The 19,977-nt window shown below is 41.4% G+C and overlaps 1 protein-coding gene across 6 annotated transcripts; it reads right to left on the bottom strand.

The window, feature by feature from the left end:
• Positions 1–83: 83 nt before the first annotated feature.
• LOC148388839 (microtubule-associated serine/threonine-protein kinase 3-like) lies at positions 84–18,983 on the bottom strand. 6 transcript variants are annotated; one of them, XM_088393320.1, is made up of 28 exons: positions 18,687–18,983; positions 17,279–17,368; positions 13,660–13,748; positions 12,475–12,547; positions 11,503–11,523; positions 11,269–11,347; positions 9,972–10,129; positions 8,043–8,118; positions 7,749–7,958; positions 7,413–7,514; positions 7,209–7,341; positions 6,877–6,938; positions 6,590–6,681; positions 6,213–6,421; positions 6,010–6,148; positions 5,805–5,937; positions 5,566–5,731; positions 5,304–5,405; positions 5,095–5,217; positions 4,875–4,987; positions 4,633–4,799; positions 4,293–4,414; positions 4,015–4,215; positions 3,729–3,955; positions 3,530–3,652; positions 3,251–3,387; positions 2,895–3,079; positions 84–2,822 (listed from the first exon to the last, which is right to left on the bottom strand). In XM_088393320.1, the coding sequence occupies exons 1-28, from the start codon at positions 18,731–18,733 to the stop codon at positions 1,792–1,794; spliced, it is 4,410 nt and encodes a 1,469-aa protein (XP_088249446.1). In that variant the 5' UTR covers positions 18,734–18,983; the 3' UTR covers positions 84–1,791. The 6 variants fall into 6 exon arrangements, with proteins under 6 accessions (XP_088249446.1, XP_088249447.1, XP_088249448.1 ...); XM_088393321.1 differs by having other exon boundaries at positions 12,475–12,544; XM_088393322.1 differs by lacking the exon at positions 11,503–11,523.
• Between the last annotated feature and the right edge of the window lie 994 nt (positions 18,984–19,977).

The raw sequence follows: 19,977 nt of genomic DNA, 5'->3' as shown, positions 1-19,977 counted from the left end.
ATTTTTCTCCCCTTTCTAACGCTTTGTATAATGTAGTTAATGAGGCTTTCATATTGGAAAAAAAAAAGGTTTAAACACAAGAATTTGTCGAAATACAAATTTTATTTTTCACAAGAATACACAGTACTGGGCGACTCCGCCAATATACCATGCAATCAAGTATTACGGATGTGTGCTTGTTTCATGCAGCATGCAAAGAACAGAAGAGTCCACAGGAGAAAACGTGCACATTTACAACAGTGTGCAACTTTGATTTCCAAATTGATCATGTGCTCGAGCATAACCTCCTGCTTCCATGACATCACAGTTTGGTTGGGGTAATTGGTGCCATACTTTTGTTGGCAGACACCTGAGATGCAGATAAGGTAGATTTGTCATTTTAATTCATTTTCCACAAACTCAATATCAATCAGAACTAGCCACCCTGTTTTTCTTTTTATATTAAAAACATCTCACAATAGTAAAAACTGTTCCAGAATGAGCAGTGTGGTTTTCTTTGGAATTGTTTTGAACTAGCTAACTTACCTTTAGTTTTGTCTTCAAGTTATATTTTTGATCAAGTTGGTTAAGTGTGCACTTTCTTTTCTATCTGAAGCTTTGGTCATGGTAAAGTATTATTAAAGATGCGTCAAGATTTTCTACCACCACATACTGTAACTTTAAAATAATTCCAGTCCAGAAATCAATTTGTCGTTCCAAAAACATTGATCTTGTTCTATATGCAGAATGATAAAACAACACTACAAAAACAAAATTACTTTCATTTAAGGTATGACAAAGGGTAGTTTCATCTTGGAGCACAGAATAAAGAGCAGTACAGTACATACCAGGTTTGTTGTAAACAATTCCATCACACACACAAGATTTGTGTTCAGGGAAAAGAAAGTGTAGATATTTGAAAGAAAAAAAAAAAGCTCCTTAAAGCTGGTGAAGATGCTCATTCGAGGGAATATGTTAAAACACTGCACTGAATTACAACTCTTGTGCATCTCACGTCTTTAAACATATTCAAAACCATACGAAAATATTCAACATTTATACATCAAATAGAAAAAAATGCCTTTAAACAAGCCGTGGCTTCAGATTTTGATTTACCGTCCCACATTTTGCTCCAAGTACAAAATTGTCTGCATTCCCCAACCCATGTTGTAAACTTTAATACACTGTTAATGAAGTAAGAGCATGATTGTGTGAATAAAGATAGAAAAAGCAAAAGGTTTAGAAAGAAGACATGGACTTCAATTTGGCTGTTGAAGGTTGGTTGTGTCCAACACACGATACATTCAAACTTTTTGGATTGCAAAATGCACAAGATGATCAAATTAAAAAAAAAAAAAAATGGCTTTGAGTACTGGACTTTGATTTTATGTTATTCACAGTGTGGACACAAGTTCTGGATTTTGAGACGGGTGTGGAAACTGAAGCCAATAAAAGTTTATGAAAAAAAAAAAGCATGAACAAAGTACCATTCTAAAACTACTTCTTGCACATTTTGGTCCAATAACAATTCCCAGCATTATCAAATGACTTGGTACCACTGCGATTTATTTAAAAAATATAAACATTTATAAAAAAATAAAACAAAAATAACATCCAGTCAATAAGCACATCTGAAGGGTACAAAACATTAAGCCTTGGCTCTTCCAACCTTTCCTCCTTTCCATTTAACGACGCAGCGTGCTTTACAATTGTAATAAATACGACCGACGGGTCCACCGAACAAATATGTACAGTAGAAAATTCAAGTAAAATGTGCCACTTTTTCCGCTTCCTTCAGTGCAGGATGAGCTGTCACTTTTTGGCATGTGCTTTTTCTGCCGTCTCCTTCTCAGCCGATTGTCCAACTTGAGTAGAACTTGACGTGTCTTCTTCCTGGCTGTGAAGGTCCACCTGCTGCTGCGGCTGAGATGATGTGACGACGGCGGACTCCTGTTGGTCCTCCTCCCCGTCCGAACACGGCTCCCACTCGTCCTGTTCCTCGCTTTCCGTGGAGCCTTGCACGGCGATCTGGGGCACGAGGGTGAACCTCCTCACCGTGGGCACCTGCAGCTCCACCTCCTCGCTGTTTGGCGACCCGGCCCCGGCCAGCCAAGAGGTCCTGTGCTGCGGCTGTTTCTGCGTTTGTTCGACCCCCGCCGGGCCGGCCGCGACGCTCGGCTTCTCCTCGGGTTCGTCAAAGCTCACCTCCTGCACGGCCTCCTGCTTTTTAAAGGAGTCGCGGCGCTCCGAGAGGTTGAGCTTCCGCATCACCACCAGTTGTTCCGATCGCTCCAGCCCCAAGTCCCACATCCTCTGGCCGCCCAAGTAGCCGCAGAGTCTGGAGTGGTCCACCCCCTGGTGCGAGCCGCTAAAGCCCCCCTCAGCTTCTGAGTCAACGAGCAGCTCCCCTTCGCTATAAAATGGCACTTCCAGGGTGTGCCTGCGGGGGGTGTATGACTTCTTATCGGCGTGGTACATTCCAGACAGCTTCTCAGCTGACTGGACCCTCTTGAGGAGAGGAGATCGAGGCGGCTCTGCACTGCGAGGCCGTACCATGTGTCGAACGATGGTGGGGGGTGACAGGGTTTTGCCGTGGAAGGGGTGAAGTGTTTTGGCGAAGCCCGGCAAGGGTGAAGGCGAGCGCTGTGGAGAAAGCGGCTGCGCCGACGAGGAGCAGGCCAGGGGCGAAGGCGGGATGTTGCTGGTTGACTTCCGGCGGCCCACCTTGGTGTAACGCTGCGTGTTGAGCTTGGAACCCAAACCGTGGAGGGAGCTGGGTCGTATATGCGCGGCAGGGGAGCTCGGAGAACTGGAAGATGGAGACGTGCTCTGAGGAGAGTTATCTGGAAAGAAAACACATGAAAATGTTAAAAAAAAATAAGCCAAGGCCAAATTTGGCATTTTTGAAATCTTACCAAAGGCCTGATGGTCGGGCGCAGGGCTTCGGCAGGGGGTGGAGGGGCCCGGAGAGAGGCTATGAGTCGGGGAACCTGGAAGACTCTCGCTGGAGGAAACGGAGTGGTGGAGACCTGATGAGAAGCTGCGACTACTGTGCATCACCGTGCTCTGCTTCGATAACTTCTTCAAGATGCTGCGTCTCCTGCGGGGAAAACCAGGAAAGCCTTTTAATCATCACAAGTTATGTATTGTATTTACTACTAAGGGTGAACATCACTGAGGAGCAGTTTGGATAGAAATTTTGGAGACAAATGAAGACAAGACATTCTGCAAACCAAAGGTACCCAAAATTCTATGACAGCTTCAACCTCACCTATCATAGTTATCTCTTCTCCTACTCCTCTTGCTGCGACGGGCCATTTTGCCTTTATGTTTGGTCTTTCGCGCTGGACCAACTTTGATGGACGTGTTCTCAAGCGCTATGGTCTGGAGCGCCACCTTGCTGCCACTCTGAAATGACAGATTGCATGGAATGTTCAAACTGAAATGCACGAACTGAAAATCCTGAGCTATGAAAATATATCAAGATGTGCCTCGGATTACAAAGTGTCGCTTTCCAACTATCTGTCTCGTTATCTAAGGGGCATTCTACCTTCAACAGCAGTTCCATCATCTCAGTGTGAACCAGGCCTTGGATGGACTCTCCGTTCACGTGAGTGACCAGATCACCGGTACGCAACCCTGCCTGGTAGGCCGGACTGCCCTCGTCCACGCTCTGTTAGAAACAAATAGATCAATTTTAAATCTGCAGCTCTTCTCAGGGAGGTGGAGGAGTCTTGAGGGCCACCCACCGACACCATGTGATGCACTGTGTAGACATCGCTGTCGCCCATGTAGACGCGGATGGCCTGCATCGTGAAGCCGTACTTTTTGCCCGAAGTGTGAACGATGATGGGCGGCTTCAAGCTACCGGGACTGAGGGACAGGTCCCGGCTGGGGGAGGAGTCACGAGAGGAGGGGTTGGACGACAGGGACCTCGGGGAGATGGGACTGGGCTGGAGGCCGCCGGGAGAGTCATCTGGAATTCAAAGAAGATGTAAATCTGTGTTCTTGTTCCACCACCGTTGTGTATTTTACCTGTGGTGATGATCAGCGACAGAGCTGAAACGGAGGCGGACTTGGGAACTTTGCCTCCACACGGAAGTCTCTGTCTGTCTGGCGTCTCCAGTTGGTTACCGAAACGTCGTGGGCCGGCTGGCTCTTTGGGGGATGAGTGTTTGGCCCCCGTGCTGTTGCTGCGGATTCGGATCCGCCGAAGTTTGGAAACGACAACCTCGGCTGCAAGTAAGAGAAATGAGTTATGTGGACAGACTTGGTGAGAAAGCGAAGGTCTCAAGATGTTTGTTTGGAATTACCCTCGTCATCTGTTGAGACAGCAAAGCGGGGCGTCATCTCCAAGCTGTGGGTGCTGGTCATCACCAGGGGACTGGTGCTCCTCTCAGACTGGGAGGAGTTGGGAGATGCCCGAGGGCAAAGGCTACAAAAAATATTGAATTCAAATATTTTTTAAACTTATATTTATTTCTTCTTGAGTTAATAAAAAAAATGATAAAAAATATAATAAAAAATAAAATAATAATATAAAAAAAAACCAAAATATATAATAATATCAAAAATATAATAAAATAATAATAAAAAAATCAAACAAATTAAAAAGCATAGGCTACAGCATTAAATATCCAAGATTGTGTCTACCTGGCCATGCGTCCTGGCAGTCTGGGCTCTAGGACGCCCTCTGCTGGACCTATCAAGGGACTAAGCCCTCCAGCATCTACGCGGTCCTCTTTCTCCTCACTGTGACTGCGATCAGATGAGAAGCTCAAATTGGACGGTGTAGCTAAATGTTCAGTGCTGCTGTAAACCTGGAAAAGCACATTGTGTTAAATTATTTTGTTGCTGAAGCCCCCAAATATTAGTTTGTACTTTGGCTTCAGTACCTTGCTGAAACGATGCGACCAAGAGGAAAACTGCCTAATTTCCAGTGAAGACTCTTCATCGTTCGTCTCCTCATCCTCGTCCGACGCCATATGATGGTAGCGCTCGGAACGAGCTGAAAACAGATTCGAAATAAAATCCTGATATTCACGTGGATTATCCTGAAGGATTATTTTTATAGCATTACAAAAAGTTTTTGGTATAATCTCAAAAGTGGTTTACTGTCAAAGTAGCTCGTATCATCTTCTGCGTCAAGCTGAGGGATGAATTCAGCCTTTTGGCGTAATAGTCCGTTCCAGTCCAAGCCCACGAAGAAGGCGTGCTGTTTGACCTCGGAGGCACCTCCTACAGTCACGTATGAACATTTGTGTGGTTGAGCAAAAAAAAAAAAAAACATTCAGAGGAGTCTTTTATGTAATGATGAGCAGTACCGGTTCCGAGTCTTTCTAGGGGGCTTTGCCTCAGGAGATGGGTAATCATGTCTTGAGCGTCCATCGGTAAAGCATCGTCTCCTTCAGGCCAAATGATGTCATCTGGGGAAAAAAAATTAATTAAAAAATACATTTCAAGTATTGTTTTTCCATTGTAGAAACGCCCAAATTTTTTTTTTAAATATAAAAAATAAAAACACTGAATTAAAAAAAATGATATATATAATGCATGAATGTAGAAAATTTAATTTGATATTCTCACCGCTGACAACTTGGCCAAACAGCTCTTCTGGAGTGTCACCAAAAAATGGAACACAGCCGACCAGGAATTCATAGAGGATGATCCCCATGGCCCACCAATCTACCGGCTTCCCGTATCCCTGCCTGAGAATCACCTCCGGGGCAATGTACTCGGGAGTACCACAAACCTGCACAAGCCAAATATTTAGCGCATTTTTAAAAAAATTTTTTTTAAAGCCGTCTCATATCTGACAGTCTCACCTGTTTATCAACAAACTCTCTTGTATCTTTCTCCATGTGCCCCTCGTAAAGGTTGGTGGTCATGTTCATTAGGCCGATTTTTGATAGGCCAAAATCTGTTAACTTGATGTGGCCCATGGATGTGATCAGCAAACTGTTAGGAGGTAAAAAAAATATATATATTGATATGGTGACTGACCATAGCCTGTTCCAATTTTGTTCTCACTTGTCAGGTTTAAGGTCTCGGTGTACTATGCCGTAATTGTGAAGATACTCCAGGGCCAGGACGGTTTCAGCAAAATACATCCTTGTCATTTCCACAGGTAGCGGACCCATGTTCTTCAGCAAATTGGCGCAATCTCCACCTTAAAAAAGAATAATTAAAATATATACTTGATAGTCTGCATCTTAACCTATCATCTCTCTTACCCTCCACGTACTCCATGACCATGCAGAGGTGGCGTCTGGTCTCGAAAGAACAGAACATGGACACGACAAAGGGGTTCTCGGCAAACGTCAAGATGTCTCTCTCCACGAACGCCTGCTGAATCTGGTTCCTCAAGACAAGGTTTTGCCGATTGATTTTTTTCATGGCAAAACGCTGACGGGTTTCCTTGTGGCGGACCAGATAAACAGCCCTGGCAAACACAACATGATTTTTCACATTAGGTTTTTCCCACCACAACGCCACTTCTTCGATTTTATACTGACTTAAGAAGAATTTTGCATTATGATATTTTTATATCATCCACTCCCGCAAGATCTTTTAAGGGAATAAACAGGAAACAATAAAAATGTCCACTCACCCGTAAGCCCCATTACTGATGAGTTTGATAGTCTCAAAATCACTCTCAAGAGGTTTACGTCGGGTTGGGGTCACTGCCTGTGGAGTTTTAGTCTACAATAAAAGCAGAAAAATGAATTTTACTTTTCCCACGTCTAACATATTATAATGCAAAATTAAGCTGTGATGTCACAAAATTGCCAATATAACAAGTTAACATTTAGGCTGCAAAATTGTAAAAAAAAATCATAGTATAATAATATATAATAATAATAATAATTAAAAAAAAGACTTAGGATGAAATGTCACCTCCACATCGGGCTCAACAGACACCGAGGGTCCGCAATCGTACTGTTGAAGCTGCACCATGTCTAAAAAAAAAAAAAAGAAATTAAGGGAAATACAGGGCCTTACTTGTGATGTCTTTTAAGCCCACGTTGTATCAATTATTTAAGAAAATGCCCACCATGATTTTCTTATCGCCATAGCAACACTGACTGTTTTTATTGAACTATTCACGCGCTATTAAAGTCGCCGCTGGAGACGATATCTATAAAGCTTCCAATCAAAGCGCAAAGTAAAAGTGAAACCGAGGACACCTTGTAATGAGGTTGAACTATTTACGGGGAAAAATTCTTTACCCTCTAAAGGATTTCGTGTCAAACCCAGCTGGCTGATGATATATCGAGGGATGTCCGATTTGATTCCCTGGCCGACTTTGGCGTGACCTTCTGCTGCCTCCAGCAAATGGTAGAACTCTTCCGGATCAAACTCCTGCAAAAAGAAGAACCATGTTCAATTTCAGAGATTACTGAGAGATTTTCAATGACAAAAAATCTGCTTACCAGACACTCGAGTAGGCGAGCCGGTCTGGAGATTATGATGAGGATTTTCCGAACCAGATGGATGATGACAGTCACCTCCTCACTTTCCGAACGTTCGTAGGCCTGGAAAGCAACAGGGGAGCGGCGACGGCAAAATGTCAGGTTTATTTATATCGTGAATGATGAAACGAGACCAAAAACACTTCATCGAAATTTAATTAATATGAATAATCAAAAATATCTCCTCCTCCTTCAATTTATAGACATTGTTTTCCGAAACACCTAAAAATAATAACCTGGTTATGGAGAAAAAATCTGAAAATAATAAAGTGTCTTCTGAATTATATTACATCTCACCTCATGAAGCAGCTTCTCCAACTTCTCCTGCAGTTCAGCAAAGTAGCGAGATGTAACCAGACCTTTCTGGGACTTCTCCAAACAGTCACGGACCAACTCGACCAACTGGTGCTGGATGAAACCCAACACCCCATCGGCCAACGGGAGGGAGCTGTCTGGAGAACAGTGGGTAACAATTTCCAACAATCTCTCCTCCATCTGGGCTGTGGCCTACAGGAAAGAAAATTCACCCAAAAAATCAATTTAACTCATTTAGTGCCATTGACGATTATAGATTTTTTTTTAAGAGCTCACCTTTGGAAAGCGTTCTCTGTAAACATGGTTCATCATGACTATCTCATTGTCAAAGGAGACACTTGATCGCCCAGGGCTGTAAACATGGAAGAAAATTTTGGATTGGTAAAGTGAAAGATCTCTTCAACAACAATATAAAATTGCTTTGAACTTTATAACACTTGCCAAGAACAAATTCGGCAAAACAAGTTTGTGTCGAGACATGTTGTCTTTTTAATTCAAGTCAAGACGTGAAGGACATGATTGGGATTTTCCAAGCATCAAAATCAAAGTATCTATAAACTGTGACATCAACATCACCGTCGGGATTACGTAAGAGCCGGCAGCGTCCGTGCCAAACTCCCTTTCGCCTGGCCCGGAGTCTATTCACTTTTATCAAACTAAACATTCTAATCTAATCCAATATTTTAACACATGACTTGAGGTCAGCGTGTAGTGATTCATTAACTGCCAAAAGCAGCTTTTTCAAGCTGTTGGAGTGAATTTCACAGTCAGGTTGAATCACCACCGGCAGCGGATGGATGAAAAAGCTGCCACCGTTTTAAAACTGGTAAAAAGGCTTAAACGGAAAAGAGGCGAGGAAAACGTGCTCTTTTTTTGTTGTCACGAAAGCCGTTGCAGACAGATGCCCAGCACGCTGCAATCCTTCCCTCCCTCCCCCAATCCGAAGCCACCCCCGCCTGCCCGCCTGCCCGCCCGCCCGCCATCGACTACAGTTCAGCAGCGGGATCCCTGCGGCACTCTAAACCAGCACGCCTACGCATGGCACACCGAGGTGCCAGAATAAAGAGCATTCAGGCATCATACAAATAGTGCAATGCAGCACCAACACGCAAAATAGGCAAAAAAACACAAGATTAAACTGTCTGTTCTCCATCTGACCCTGATTAAGCACCCGGATTTATCGATTTTAGTCAAGAAACATCCTCAATGCATTCTCTTAAATCATCGGTGTCAAACCAAAGGCCCGGGGGCCAGATACGGTCCGCCGCATCATTTTATGTGGCCCGCTAAAAAACTAAAATTACAAATTGTCTTTATAATGAAAAAATAAAAATTAGTTGCAATCTTTTTAAAATATTTGAAGTTTTTAGTAGTCCCTGATTTCAAAACTTCTTCAATTTGTTGGGTAGCCTATACTGTATAAAGCCTTCATTTAAATTACTCTAAATAAAGAAATTCAAATATGTGTTTTGTTTTTTTACGTGTAGATTTTAGCGCTAACCTACAAATTCTAAGATTTATTTTGCTATCCTGAGCGCGGCAGAAGTAATTAAGGGAATTATCATTATAAAAAGATCTTAAGTATACACTATGAGCAATATTTTTGTGGACAGTTGGTGAGGTGAGCTTGCTTGAAAGGCAAAGATTTATAATCTCACAATCCAGCCATTGCCAAACCTCGGGCTGATACAGGCAACAAGAAATAAATGACTCACCAGCATGATACAGGTCATGTTTTAGCGAGACAGTGACAACAAAAGATTTGTACTTTCAAATCAAAGTTTCTCTTGCATCTGAGATGTATCAAATGGTTCGAGGCATGCCTACAACATGCTTGTACATGTTTACTTGTTTTGGTTTGGATGTGGGAGCCAATGTGGGCTTGTGTATTTGTTCAACAAAGAGTTGAGAAGCAACAATCTGGCTCATCTGGTTGTACAATTGTGTAGTAGCACCGAGCCCTTGCGTTCACACACTCTGTTAGTAATTAGACTCGACAGAGATTTGATCGTCCGGATCAGATCAACTGATATGTATTATGCACATTTTTAAATGTATTTTTATTTTGTTATTATTTTATATGATGTATTTTTATTATTATTATAAATATACACTGTCCCTTTTTAAATTAAACAATAAATCAAATATATTTTGCTGCATTTTATGATCGGATTTTCTTTTTCAGTCATTCCGATGGCTGGCTACCTCAGACTCCGAGAGCGAGGACGCATGACGGTCGTGGGCCGGCCATCCTCGTCGGTTATACTGTCTGTGCTGCGGAAGTGTTTGAAAAGGAAGTGCAGCTCATCTTGGGTCGGCTGGTAGGGAAGCTGATGAAGGCGCTCCTGGGAGGATGACGAAGACTGCGGACACAAGAGAGCTCAAATGAAATCTCAGGGAAAAATGAGAAGACTGTTAATGTGGTGGAAAAGACTTCAGTGAGAATTTTCTCGGAGCAAGAAAACCACAAGCATGTGTTCAGACAAGTTAGGCTAACATCAAGTTAAAACAATATTGCGGGGAACTCCAAATGGCAGATAATCCCACTGGATAGGAACGTCATGGAAAATGGAGTCTCTTTCTAAATCCACATTATAAAGAATCTCATTGATTAGTAACTCCATTGTCCGCACTGACCTTTAGGTCTTCCCATCCTTATTATAGAAGCACATGTTAGGGATGCACAGACTGTGAAATCATCCAGATAAAACAATTAAGGTCTTGTCATCATTCAAATAGCACCCCAAAAAAACTCTCATATTTAACTTGCTTTAAAATCTCTGTCACAATTGTTTAAAACTTGTTTTAATATATATATTTTATTATATTTTTTAAATTTAGATTATTTTTTTTCAATTATTAGTATTTTAGTTTATTGTGTTTTATATTTTATATAATTCTTTTTTGTCATCATTCAAATACCACCCAAAACAAAAAACTCTCATATTTAATTAGCTTTAAAATCTCAGTATCACAATTGCTTAAAACTTATTTTATATATCTATTTTATTATATTTTCTAAATTTATATTATTTTTTCAATTATTAGTATTTTAGTTTGCTGTGTTAACTGGTCATCATTCAAATACCACCCAAAAAAAACCTCTCACATTTAATTTGCTTTAAAATCTCAATTGCTTAAAACTTATTTTATATATCTATTTTATTATATTTTCTAAATTTATATTATTTTTTCAATTATTAGTATTTTAGTTTACTGTGTTTTATATTTTAAATATTTTTTTTTCTCAATTATTTTTATTTTAACTGTGGTAAGAAACACACCACACTCAACTTAATCCACATGCACAAAGTGTACATTCCACACAAATTGTGCCTATTACCTCTTAAACTGCGTTCAACAAACTCTCTCAATGACTCATTGAAGCAGATGACGCTAGAAAACAATTAGCTGCTTATCAACATTTGCCGTCCCTAGCGGCATAAACCAACGCGTCATTGGGCGTGAGGAAATCAACTGACATCTTTTGTGGGTTACTTACGGAAACAGTTGAGCTCGGCGGGTTGGTTCCATAACCTGACGAGGGGAGCGATGCCAGAGACCATCGACGGCCCTCAGCTCTGAAACGTCATATTTGGCAGTCTTTAGCAATTCATAGGGGAAACGCTAGTTTGTGTCATTTCCTGTCACATATCACTTTTTTTTTTTAATATTGATAATGTGCTGGTAGGTGGATAAAAAAATTAGACTGGCTACCCCACGAGAAAAATAGTACCTGTCGGCACGAGCCAAGTGACTGAGAGGAAAGCAGAGGAAAGAAGAAAAAAAGAGTTTTAGTGAGACTGCAGACCAGTGCAAATGATCTTGTGACCTCTGGCATTCAGCTGAGGAATTCATCTTGACAATGTTGCCATCCTTGCCACTTTGCATTTGTCCACATACTAAAATTCTTCTCAGGAAGCACTTTATGTAACAGGAACAAAAAAAAATAAAAAAATAAAGATAGCTCAAAGATTGTGTTTCTGCTCTAGTTTGGTTTAACGACAAGAGTGGAAAGAGGAAGACAAAATAAGGGTCGCAATATTTGCATGTACACTAACTCGCCATGCAACACAACAGAAAATGACATTACAGGTTGATGCACAATATATATCAGCAAAAAATATAGAATATAAAATGTATATATAGAAATAACCTGACGAAAAAATAGTAAACAATAATTTGGGCCAGTCCTATCAAAGGCCAGCACTTGATTTATTTGACTGGTTTGAAATTGACTGATCTTAAACTCCTCCGGTGCTATCCCACTTTTAGCTTCACTTGTAGGCTACACATGCTTGGAAGGGGAAGCACGTTGCCATAGGAACTGGCTTGAATACCGTGCGAGCGGCTTTCCAACGGCAACACATTTATCCTCGCCTGGAAGATCTGGCAGATGGAAAGGTACTGCGTGCTCGAGGATACGTGGCCACCCTCCATCACTTTGCAGATACCGAGAGCCGAAAAGTGTCATGACACTTATTGTAAGAAGAGACAGATTTTGAAATTCGAAAAAAAAAAACATTTTACTGTGTTCTTTTTAAAAAATAATTCACAAGTTGCAGCCTTGCAGTAGGCAAAGAATGCAATTTGTGTTAACCGTGGACAAAATTTTTTTAATGAAAAATTATAATTATATTTTCTACAGTTCAATGCACCAATCAAAATTGCTGAAACCCATTAAGCAGATATTTACGACTTCACATACCTTCGGGCAAACGGAAAGTTGACGCAGGCACCGGTCGCCACATTTCGAGGGCTGTCCAGCGGGCTGCTCGCTGCTAAATGAAGAAAGATTTCAAGTTAGTCAAAGTTCTATTTGCACCTTTATTAATAAGCCCACAAGGAGGAACCATGAAAGGAAATCTAAAGATACCGCAAATGACCACATGGTGGTTTTTTACGAGATGACTTCATGTTTATGTACAGAGGCTCAAATCGCTACGGCAACAAGCTCCTCGGAATGATACGCTCCAACTTTGCCAAACATTCCAGCAGCAATTTAAGAATAGCCGTAATTTGGCTTTCGGACAGAGCAGACTAAGTGTTGAGCATCATTTGGAGTCTGCGAGATGGAGGCGATTAGAAAGTGATTGCACTCTGTCGTGAGATAATCCTCAAGAGATTGCACATCCGCACACTGCTGGCACGAGGAAGCCTCGACTCGCCAGACTTTATAGCGAGTGCAGCTGCTTCGCTGCATTGAGCAGAATGTCAACAATATTGTTGACTCAGAAACCAGCCGCCCCAAAATTATCGTCATACTCCAAACGAACCACCGCTCAACCGGGTTTTTCCATTACGGGAAACTCGCGACGATGTAATTATGATGATTTTCAAAATGGTACGGCTAAAATTGTACGTAATTTTTGGACTATAAGCCGCACCAGCTAAAATTTGTGATTCAAGGTTCAACATTTGAGAAAAAAGTAGCGGCTTATCGTCCGAAATTTACGGTACATTTTAGAATTAAGAAAAAACAAAGCTGCTATACATGTCGATATATGAAAATTGCGAAAATGAAAAATTAATTAATTCTTTGACATTGCATTTATTCTCGTGAGGACACACGGAAGTTGTTGGGAATCCATTGGGGCATCCAATGTAACATATCACAAGACCTCGGTCACCTTTAAGAAAGGAAACAAGATCTTTCGCGGGGTGAAACAGGAGCCCGTGCTCGTTTCTAGCGTGTGTATCAAAATATACTTGAATAGTTTGGCTGCCAACGTGTTGAGCAGCGGAGATCAGCCATCAGAGCTCAAATTACGAAAAACGGAATCGGACTGGTTCAGCAACAAAGCACCTGCTTCGCCGACACACCGAACCTTTCTGTGATTGGTCGCTTGCTGTTGCTTACAGATAATCATAAAAAAAATAGTTTACAACGTACCTGTATGGACTGAGAGGGGGGAGAGGGGTCGGGACAAAGTGGGCGATGGCGTTCCGACACAGAGACTCTTCCTGTTGTTGTTGCGACAGCTGAAGCACAAACAGTTATTCTCAACAACGTTGATCACAAAGAAGACCATAAAACAACTTACACGTGTTTGAAATTGTGGACAGCCCGTACAATATCGAGACGCTCCATGAAAAAAAAGACAACCTTGCGTAGCGCTGAAAGCTTTGTGTCATCATGTCGGCCTTGGTTTTCTGCCAATCCGATTCTTATGCAACGTTATGTGTTAACTTTATACAGCTGGAGTATAAAAGCTGAATGAGAGTAATGACACCGCATGGATTAACAAGATCTGACCTCGGAAGTAGCCGCAATCCACTAAGCTCTGGTCTTTGGCAGGACACCCAGTTAGTCGTAATAACATCAAATAACATTTTAACCAGATGTGGATGATGATGGATGTTTTTTATCATCAATTTAAATGGAAATATTTTGTTGCCCCAGCTTTTATGGAAATGTGAGCATATTTCTGGTGCACCACTTTTGAGTTTATACCATCGGACAATCTAACACTTCCCACCATCCAGTTTCCAAGAACTTGGGGGGGATTTTTTTTTTTTTTAGTGTCATCCATCAGAGATTTAAACCAACCCATGAGATTATTTCACCCTTGGAGCAGATCCGCTTGGACTGGAGGCACGTTTATATAACTTTAATCTGCAGCCAGATTCATAACACACGACTACTATGGCCTTAAGAGAGTAGGAGGGAGATCTAATGAGAGCCAAAATACAAAGAAGAACCTCCTGTCAACAGACTCAAGGCTGATGGGAGTAGGTGGGTGGATGGGTGCAACGATAGCAGCAGGCCCATCTTGAATTGCAGATGTCCAAGACTGATTTGTGTGTCTGTTTAACAGGGTGGGAATGATATAATCCCCCAGGCCTAAAAGGAAGGGGGCCAACTTGGACCATAAACGTCACCATGAGCAGATGTTTCACTGGGATGAACAATATTGTGGTGCAGGAAGACTTGAAACAAATATAGTCACCACAAAATAAAGAAAAACATGTTGGTTTTTCATACATTCATTTCAAGACCACAATTAAAATAATGCACATTGACTTTTAACAATATGGAAACTTGGCCCAATAATGAATCCTATAGGAAACCAAATAACTCCCATAAAACTGTACTATATATATATTTTTTAATTGTCGGTAAACAAAGTGATGTACTGTCAAACATACAATAACTAGATCGTTATTAAGGGCAGGAGGTTTTGAATTGAATGTTTTTTTTAACACAAAACAACACAATAACAATAGAGTAGCAGTCACAATTGTAGACAATCGTTTTTGTTAATATTTATATCCACGCAAACTGCAGCCTACCTTTTAGTCGGCCTTAATTTGGCTTGACGTATTGTTGAGCTGTTGCAACGTTAAACTAAGTGTCAAATTGTTATGCAAGTCGAATTGTACAGCGCATTAGTGTAAAAAAAAAAAAAAAAAAAAAAAAGCTCCATCCCAGACAAAAGCTCGCGTCCCCCCCAAATGAAACGTGGGATTAACATTCGAGCATTTAGCTCAGCATTTAATTCATATCAAGGCACAGGAGGATAATCAATCATAAAAATAATGCTTTTTGACGTAGCCCTTCAAAACAATCAAGATCACAGCCAACGAGTGTAAAACTATTTCGACTTTAAATTGTAAATTCCCAACTGTAGTGAACTAACCTTTTTGAGCGCTTCAGCAAGGCGTCAGGAACAAAATGGGACTTGTTCTGGCCCGGTTGACTTGGGTCTGACATACTAGATGATTCTTTTTCATAACCTTAAAAAGTTTTTGGTCAGAATTGAAGGTCCTCTTGTGCTCTCACGATCATCGTCTTTCTCTTTCAGCAGCTCCGGTCCTTTTGTATTCAATGCCGTATTACGTCTACCGCGTGCGGTATGATTCAAAGGGAGTTCGACGATCCTTCCATGTTTTGCTTCGATGTCGGACTGCAATATTGTTCCCGAAATATTAAACCTCTGACGGGGGGATTTGCTGGACCACCGTGCAGAAGGTTGATTGTGTGTATTCCGTGTGTGAGTGAGTAACCTGGAGTCTGGTGTTGCGTTCAAGTGCTGCTCGGTTATTCGGGCTCCCACTGCTGCTATAATATTTGATAGCATAACAAATGACTGACGTCAAGCGCTTTTTGTATTTTGGCAAATTAATTTCACGGTAAAAATTAAAACGATTTCAGACGCAGCAGAAAGTAAACATAGATGTGGTGTATGCTTTAAAAGTATGTTTTAGAAAAGGGTGGTAGTCTAAAATATACTCGTCTCGGGGGAGGTGACCTCGTGAAATCGAAACCCTACTCCCGCCCTAAAATTGTTTACCATCTTTTATTTGGGCTGATTTTAACGTAATCACGATTTAATATGGTATTTTTTTCTTTCAAAGTAATATTCCAATTTTTTTTAACAAACACAAGCAATGAATTAATCTGGATTAAAATAAACAATTTTAGATTTTATACGTAAATATTTTGGGTTTATACTAAATAACAAATTAAAGACAATTTATCTACTTCAATTTTAAAAAAAAGTGTTCTATAGTCAGTGGAAGTGAAACTTTAACTGTAAACCACAATGACATTTTCATTTGCTGTGAGAAAAACCATGCACTATTTGAGTCCTTGGTTGAGTAATTATTTCCATGTGGGTGTGCATTGAGTTAGTGAGATGCATATGCAAATGAGGGAGATAAATATAATGCAAACATGGGGAACTGAATTTTTGTTGCGTTAGGGCTCACAGCTTATGTTGCATGCGTGTGAATAAGCTTTGAAAATAAAAGAGGATAAATAAAACTTAACAGTATGTCCATGATTACAAAGTTAAGAGAAAAGCTAGCTTTAATTCCGACTATGGTGGCTCTCCATTAGCAGATATTGATATTACTGACCTTCTCACTGTCTCAATTGTGACTGCACAATCAAGTTGCTGAGTCCATAGTACAAACAACACACTCACAGCTATGGACAATCCGGAGTCGGCTGTAAACCTAACAGATTTTTTTTTTGGTATCTAGGAGGAAGCTGGCGTATCAAGAGAAAATCCGTGTCAGCACGGAGAGAACATGACAAGTGCGAGGCAAACGTGCAAACCAATAAAACACTTCGATGCCAAGTGATGGAATGTGATAGAAGATTCATCTAACGAGGGCTTTTCCCACGTTCAAATTTGACAAATGTAAATAGCAAAGCACAGCAGTTTGGATGTGATTTGGAGGACCAACAACAAATGAGCAATCTGAAATGACTCATGAGATTATGCAAAAATGTCTCATAATGTGGCGAGATTGTCGAGCGTTGCTCTCCTATCCAGAAACATGTTGGCTGCAAACGTCTGTTTGCGGTGTTGCCTTCCTCCAGAGCACCCATCATGGTTGCCAAGCAACCCGCAGACTTAGACACAACTAATAACGGATGGAGCTTAACTGGTGAAAGAGGAGCTTCTTAAAATGCAATTTTTAGGTGCTTTATGTTCAATCGTTGAGGTTGGTAAATAGACAAAGGCTTGTAATAAATTCAATATGTGACGTGGTCAACTTACCTCCAGGGGTGAAGGGTTTGCAAAGGGCTGCAAGGGCTGCAGGGGCTGCATGGACTCAGAAGAGTGGGACTCTGATAAGTGGGTGATAAACTGAAAGGCAAGAAATTGGTGCACAGATTACATATTGTGCAGATCCATGCATGTGGTGCATGCAGCAGACACCAAAAATCAAACTCCCTCCCTCACCAAAAATTAGGCTGTTCCCCGCACACTTGCTTAAAGTCGGTCCAACAAAACTCAATGCAGCTCTGCTTACCTTTTCTTTTTCCAATCTGCTGTTTTTTGTTTTCCCACGAGTCTCCCAACTCATCGCTACGGCAACGCACCCAGCACATAGTGTCATCGACCAAGAAGCATCTGATGCAAACTTTGATGGTGTAACTTTCCCTTTATGACATCACACCACCCATCATTTTTTTTTTTTTTGCCTTGAAATATTCCAGCTCAGCCAGCGGCAGGCATGACCCCGACGCTGACCCCGTTGCTGCGTTCCTAACGATCTGGCCAGCAATGTGCTTTGGGCTCAACAGTGCAGCTATTGTTTCGAAGCTGCAGTACCACCAAAACACGAATGAACATGTTCTCCAGAACTTCTATAGACTGAGCTATAATTACATGCTGTGCAGTGATGTTCATTTGAGGAAGCTTAACTCGTGACGGCAGTGTCACAAGTTCTGGCCGTTTCTCAACTCAATGTTGGTGCCAGAAAAGGTGTACGCAAAATGATTGCGTATTGAAACTTCTGCATGTTTTGTTGGTCCTCTGTGATCATCCAAACGCTCTTCAAAAGACAATGAAAACAAATGGCGCATGCTCAACTGAGATCATTCCTGCGCTCCTACGTCTTATGGATCAGCATCTAGTAGGCAGCAGGTACCCCCAAACATCCCCCGCTCCCCAACCCCCACTCACTTCCCAATAAATAGATGCTATAATTACTGAATGGGGGAAGGGGGGGGGGGGGGGCCTTTGTTTTGAGATGATGCATGATTCATGCAGGAATGCAAGAGTGAGAAAACAATCCACAGGAATGTGGGATATTGAGAAACACAATGGTGGAAAATTTTCCAAAATTTAGGTTGGAGTAGTAAAAGACTATTACTAAAAATCCACAACCCTCCTCTTTCAAAAAATGCAAATTCAACATATCAGCTTAATATGTATGTACAGTGGAAGCCTTTGTTTTCATTTCATTTGATGACGTCATTTGTGATTCCTGATTTTTAGTTTTCCTGGATTCATTTTGTATTTTCACTTGATTTTATGCATGAACTAGAATATACACAATATTCTAAGAGAGTTTCTATTATTATTATAGCTCCACTTTTGCGTGACTTCCCCCAAAACATTTGCAAGACAATATTTCCGTCTAAAACTTTTGCAAGGCTGGAAAAAAAAGGTTACTTACTCCAGAGTCAAAGAGGGGATCTTGAGTTTATCCCGTCTGGACTTCATGGTTGCCGGACACGCCGCAAGAGGCGGCTCCTCTTGTCTTCTCTGCTCTTCTCTGTCAGGGCGGTGCGGCACGACGCGCGCTCTCTGCCGCCGGAATCAAGTTCCGAACACTCATCGCAACATGTCTAAATATAGTCACTTAGACAACAGTCATTTATCCACCCAAGCGCAAGAGTAGTTCTTCTCGTTTGTGTGTGGAGGAAGCAACGGAGAAGATGTGTGTTGCTTCCAACTCAAGCAGGAGCGAGTGAGAGACGGGTCAGCGTTCACCTCCATGTGACTGGTGGGAGGGCAACGGGGGGGGAGAAGGGGGGAGGAAGTGAGCTTCGCAGTCTATTGGCGGAGACTAAATCAATTTGGGCGGTGGGTGTCAGTCACAAGTGGGGGAAAAAAGCCCGTGGATGCAATGATGTAATTTGCAGCTGGCTGTGGTTTCTGCAGACGTTCAGCAGATATCGGAATTGTTAAATAAAACATCTCAATCTATAAAGTTTGAGTGCATATTAAATGTTAGGGTTCCTAAAAGGTTGCAAACTTTTTTTTGACTATCTCAAAGAACATTCATACATGGGAAAAATTTGAAGACAAGAAAAACAATGTTTGCATTCATTAAAAAAAAAAAAAATTCGCATCATATGCAACTTTTGCTGCTCAGGAGTTTTTTCCAAGTTCACCACCAGCATTTTCCAACAACCATTAGGATTGACACAAGCTGTATATATACAAGAATATTTTTTTGTAATAAATCCAACTTCCCATTGGAGAGTGAGGACCAACTATGTTGCCATCTGAATTTGGTAGGTCACTCCACCCACTGCTGCATTTCCATAGTGTCCATTCTTGTGCTGATGCCTGAACATCAATTTGCTATGCTTATTTCAGGGGTGCTATATACAGTCCTTGATCTCAATGGAGATGGTGGGATGAGGTTGGAGGGGCTCCACAGAATGTCTCCAACGGCAACTAGTGACAGAGATGACTGCAGTGTCTCAGTGGTTGCTAGGGAGCTGCTGATGGTTTGCCAGGTTGCTAGGTCATGAGCCAGAGTGAAAACACATTTCACACTCTCTGACACTCAAGTTACTTCAGCCTCGCTTTGTTGCTTTGACACTCCATGTGCACGTCTTGTCTAATGCAGGAAGCCCATTTTGTTCTTATTCCGCTACCAGCAAGTGAATATTAATTTTACTCTTGCACTTTATTCATTGTGTAGTTTTTATTTTGTATATATATATATTTTATTT

The sequence above is a fragment of the Syngnathus floridae genome, chromosome 13, assembly GCF_059516105.1.
Source record: "Syngnathus floridae isolate MCC-2025c chromosome 13, RoL_Sflo_1.0, whole genome shotgun sequence".
NCBI lineage: Eukaryota > Metazoa > Chordata > Actinopteri > Syngnathiformes > Syngnathidae > Syngnathus > Syngnathus floridae.
Note: the sequence above shows the minus strand (reverse complement) of the source record. Positions and strands in the feature narration are given on the sequence as shown.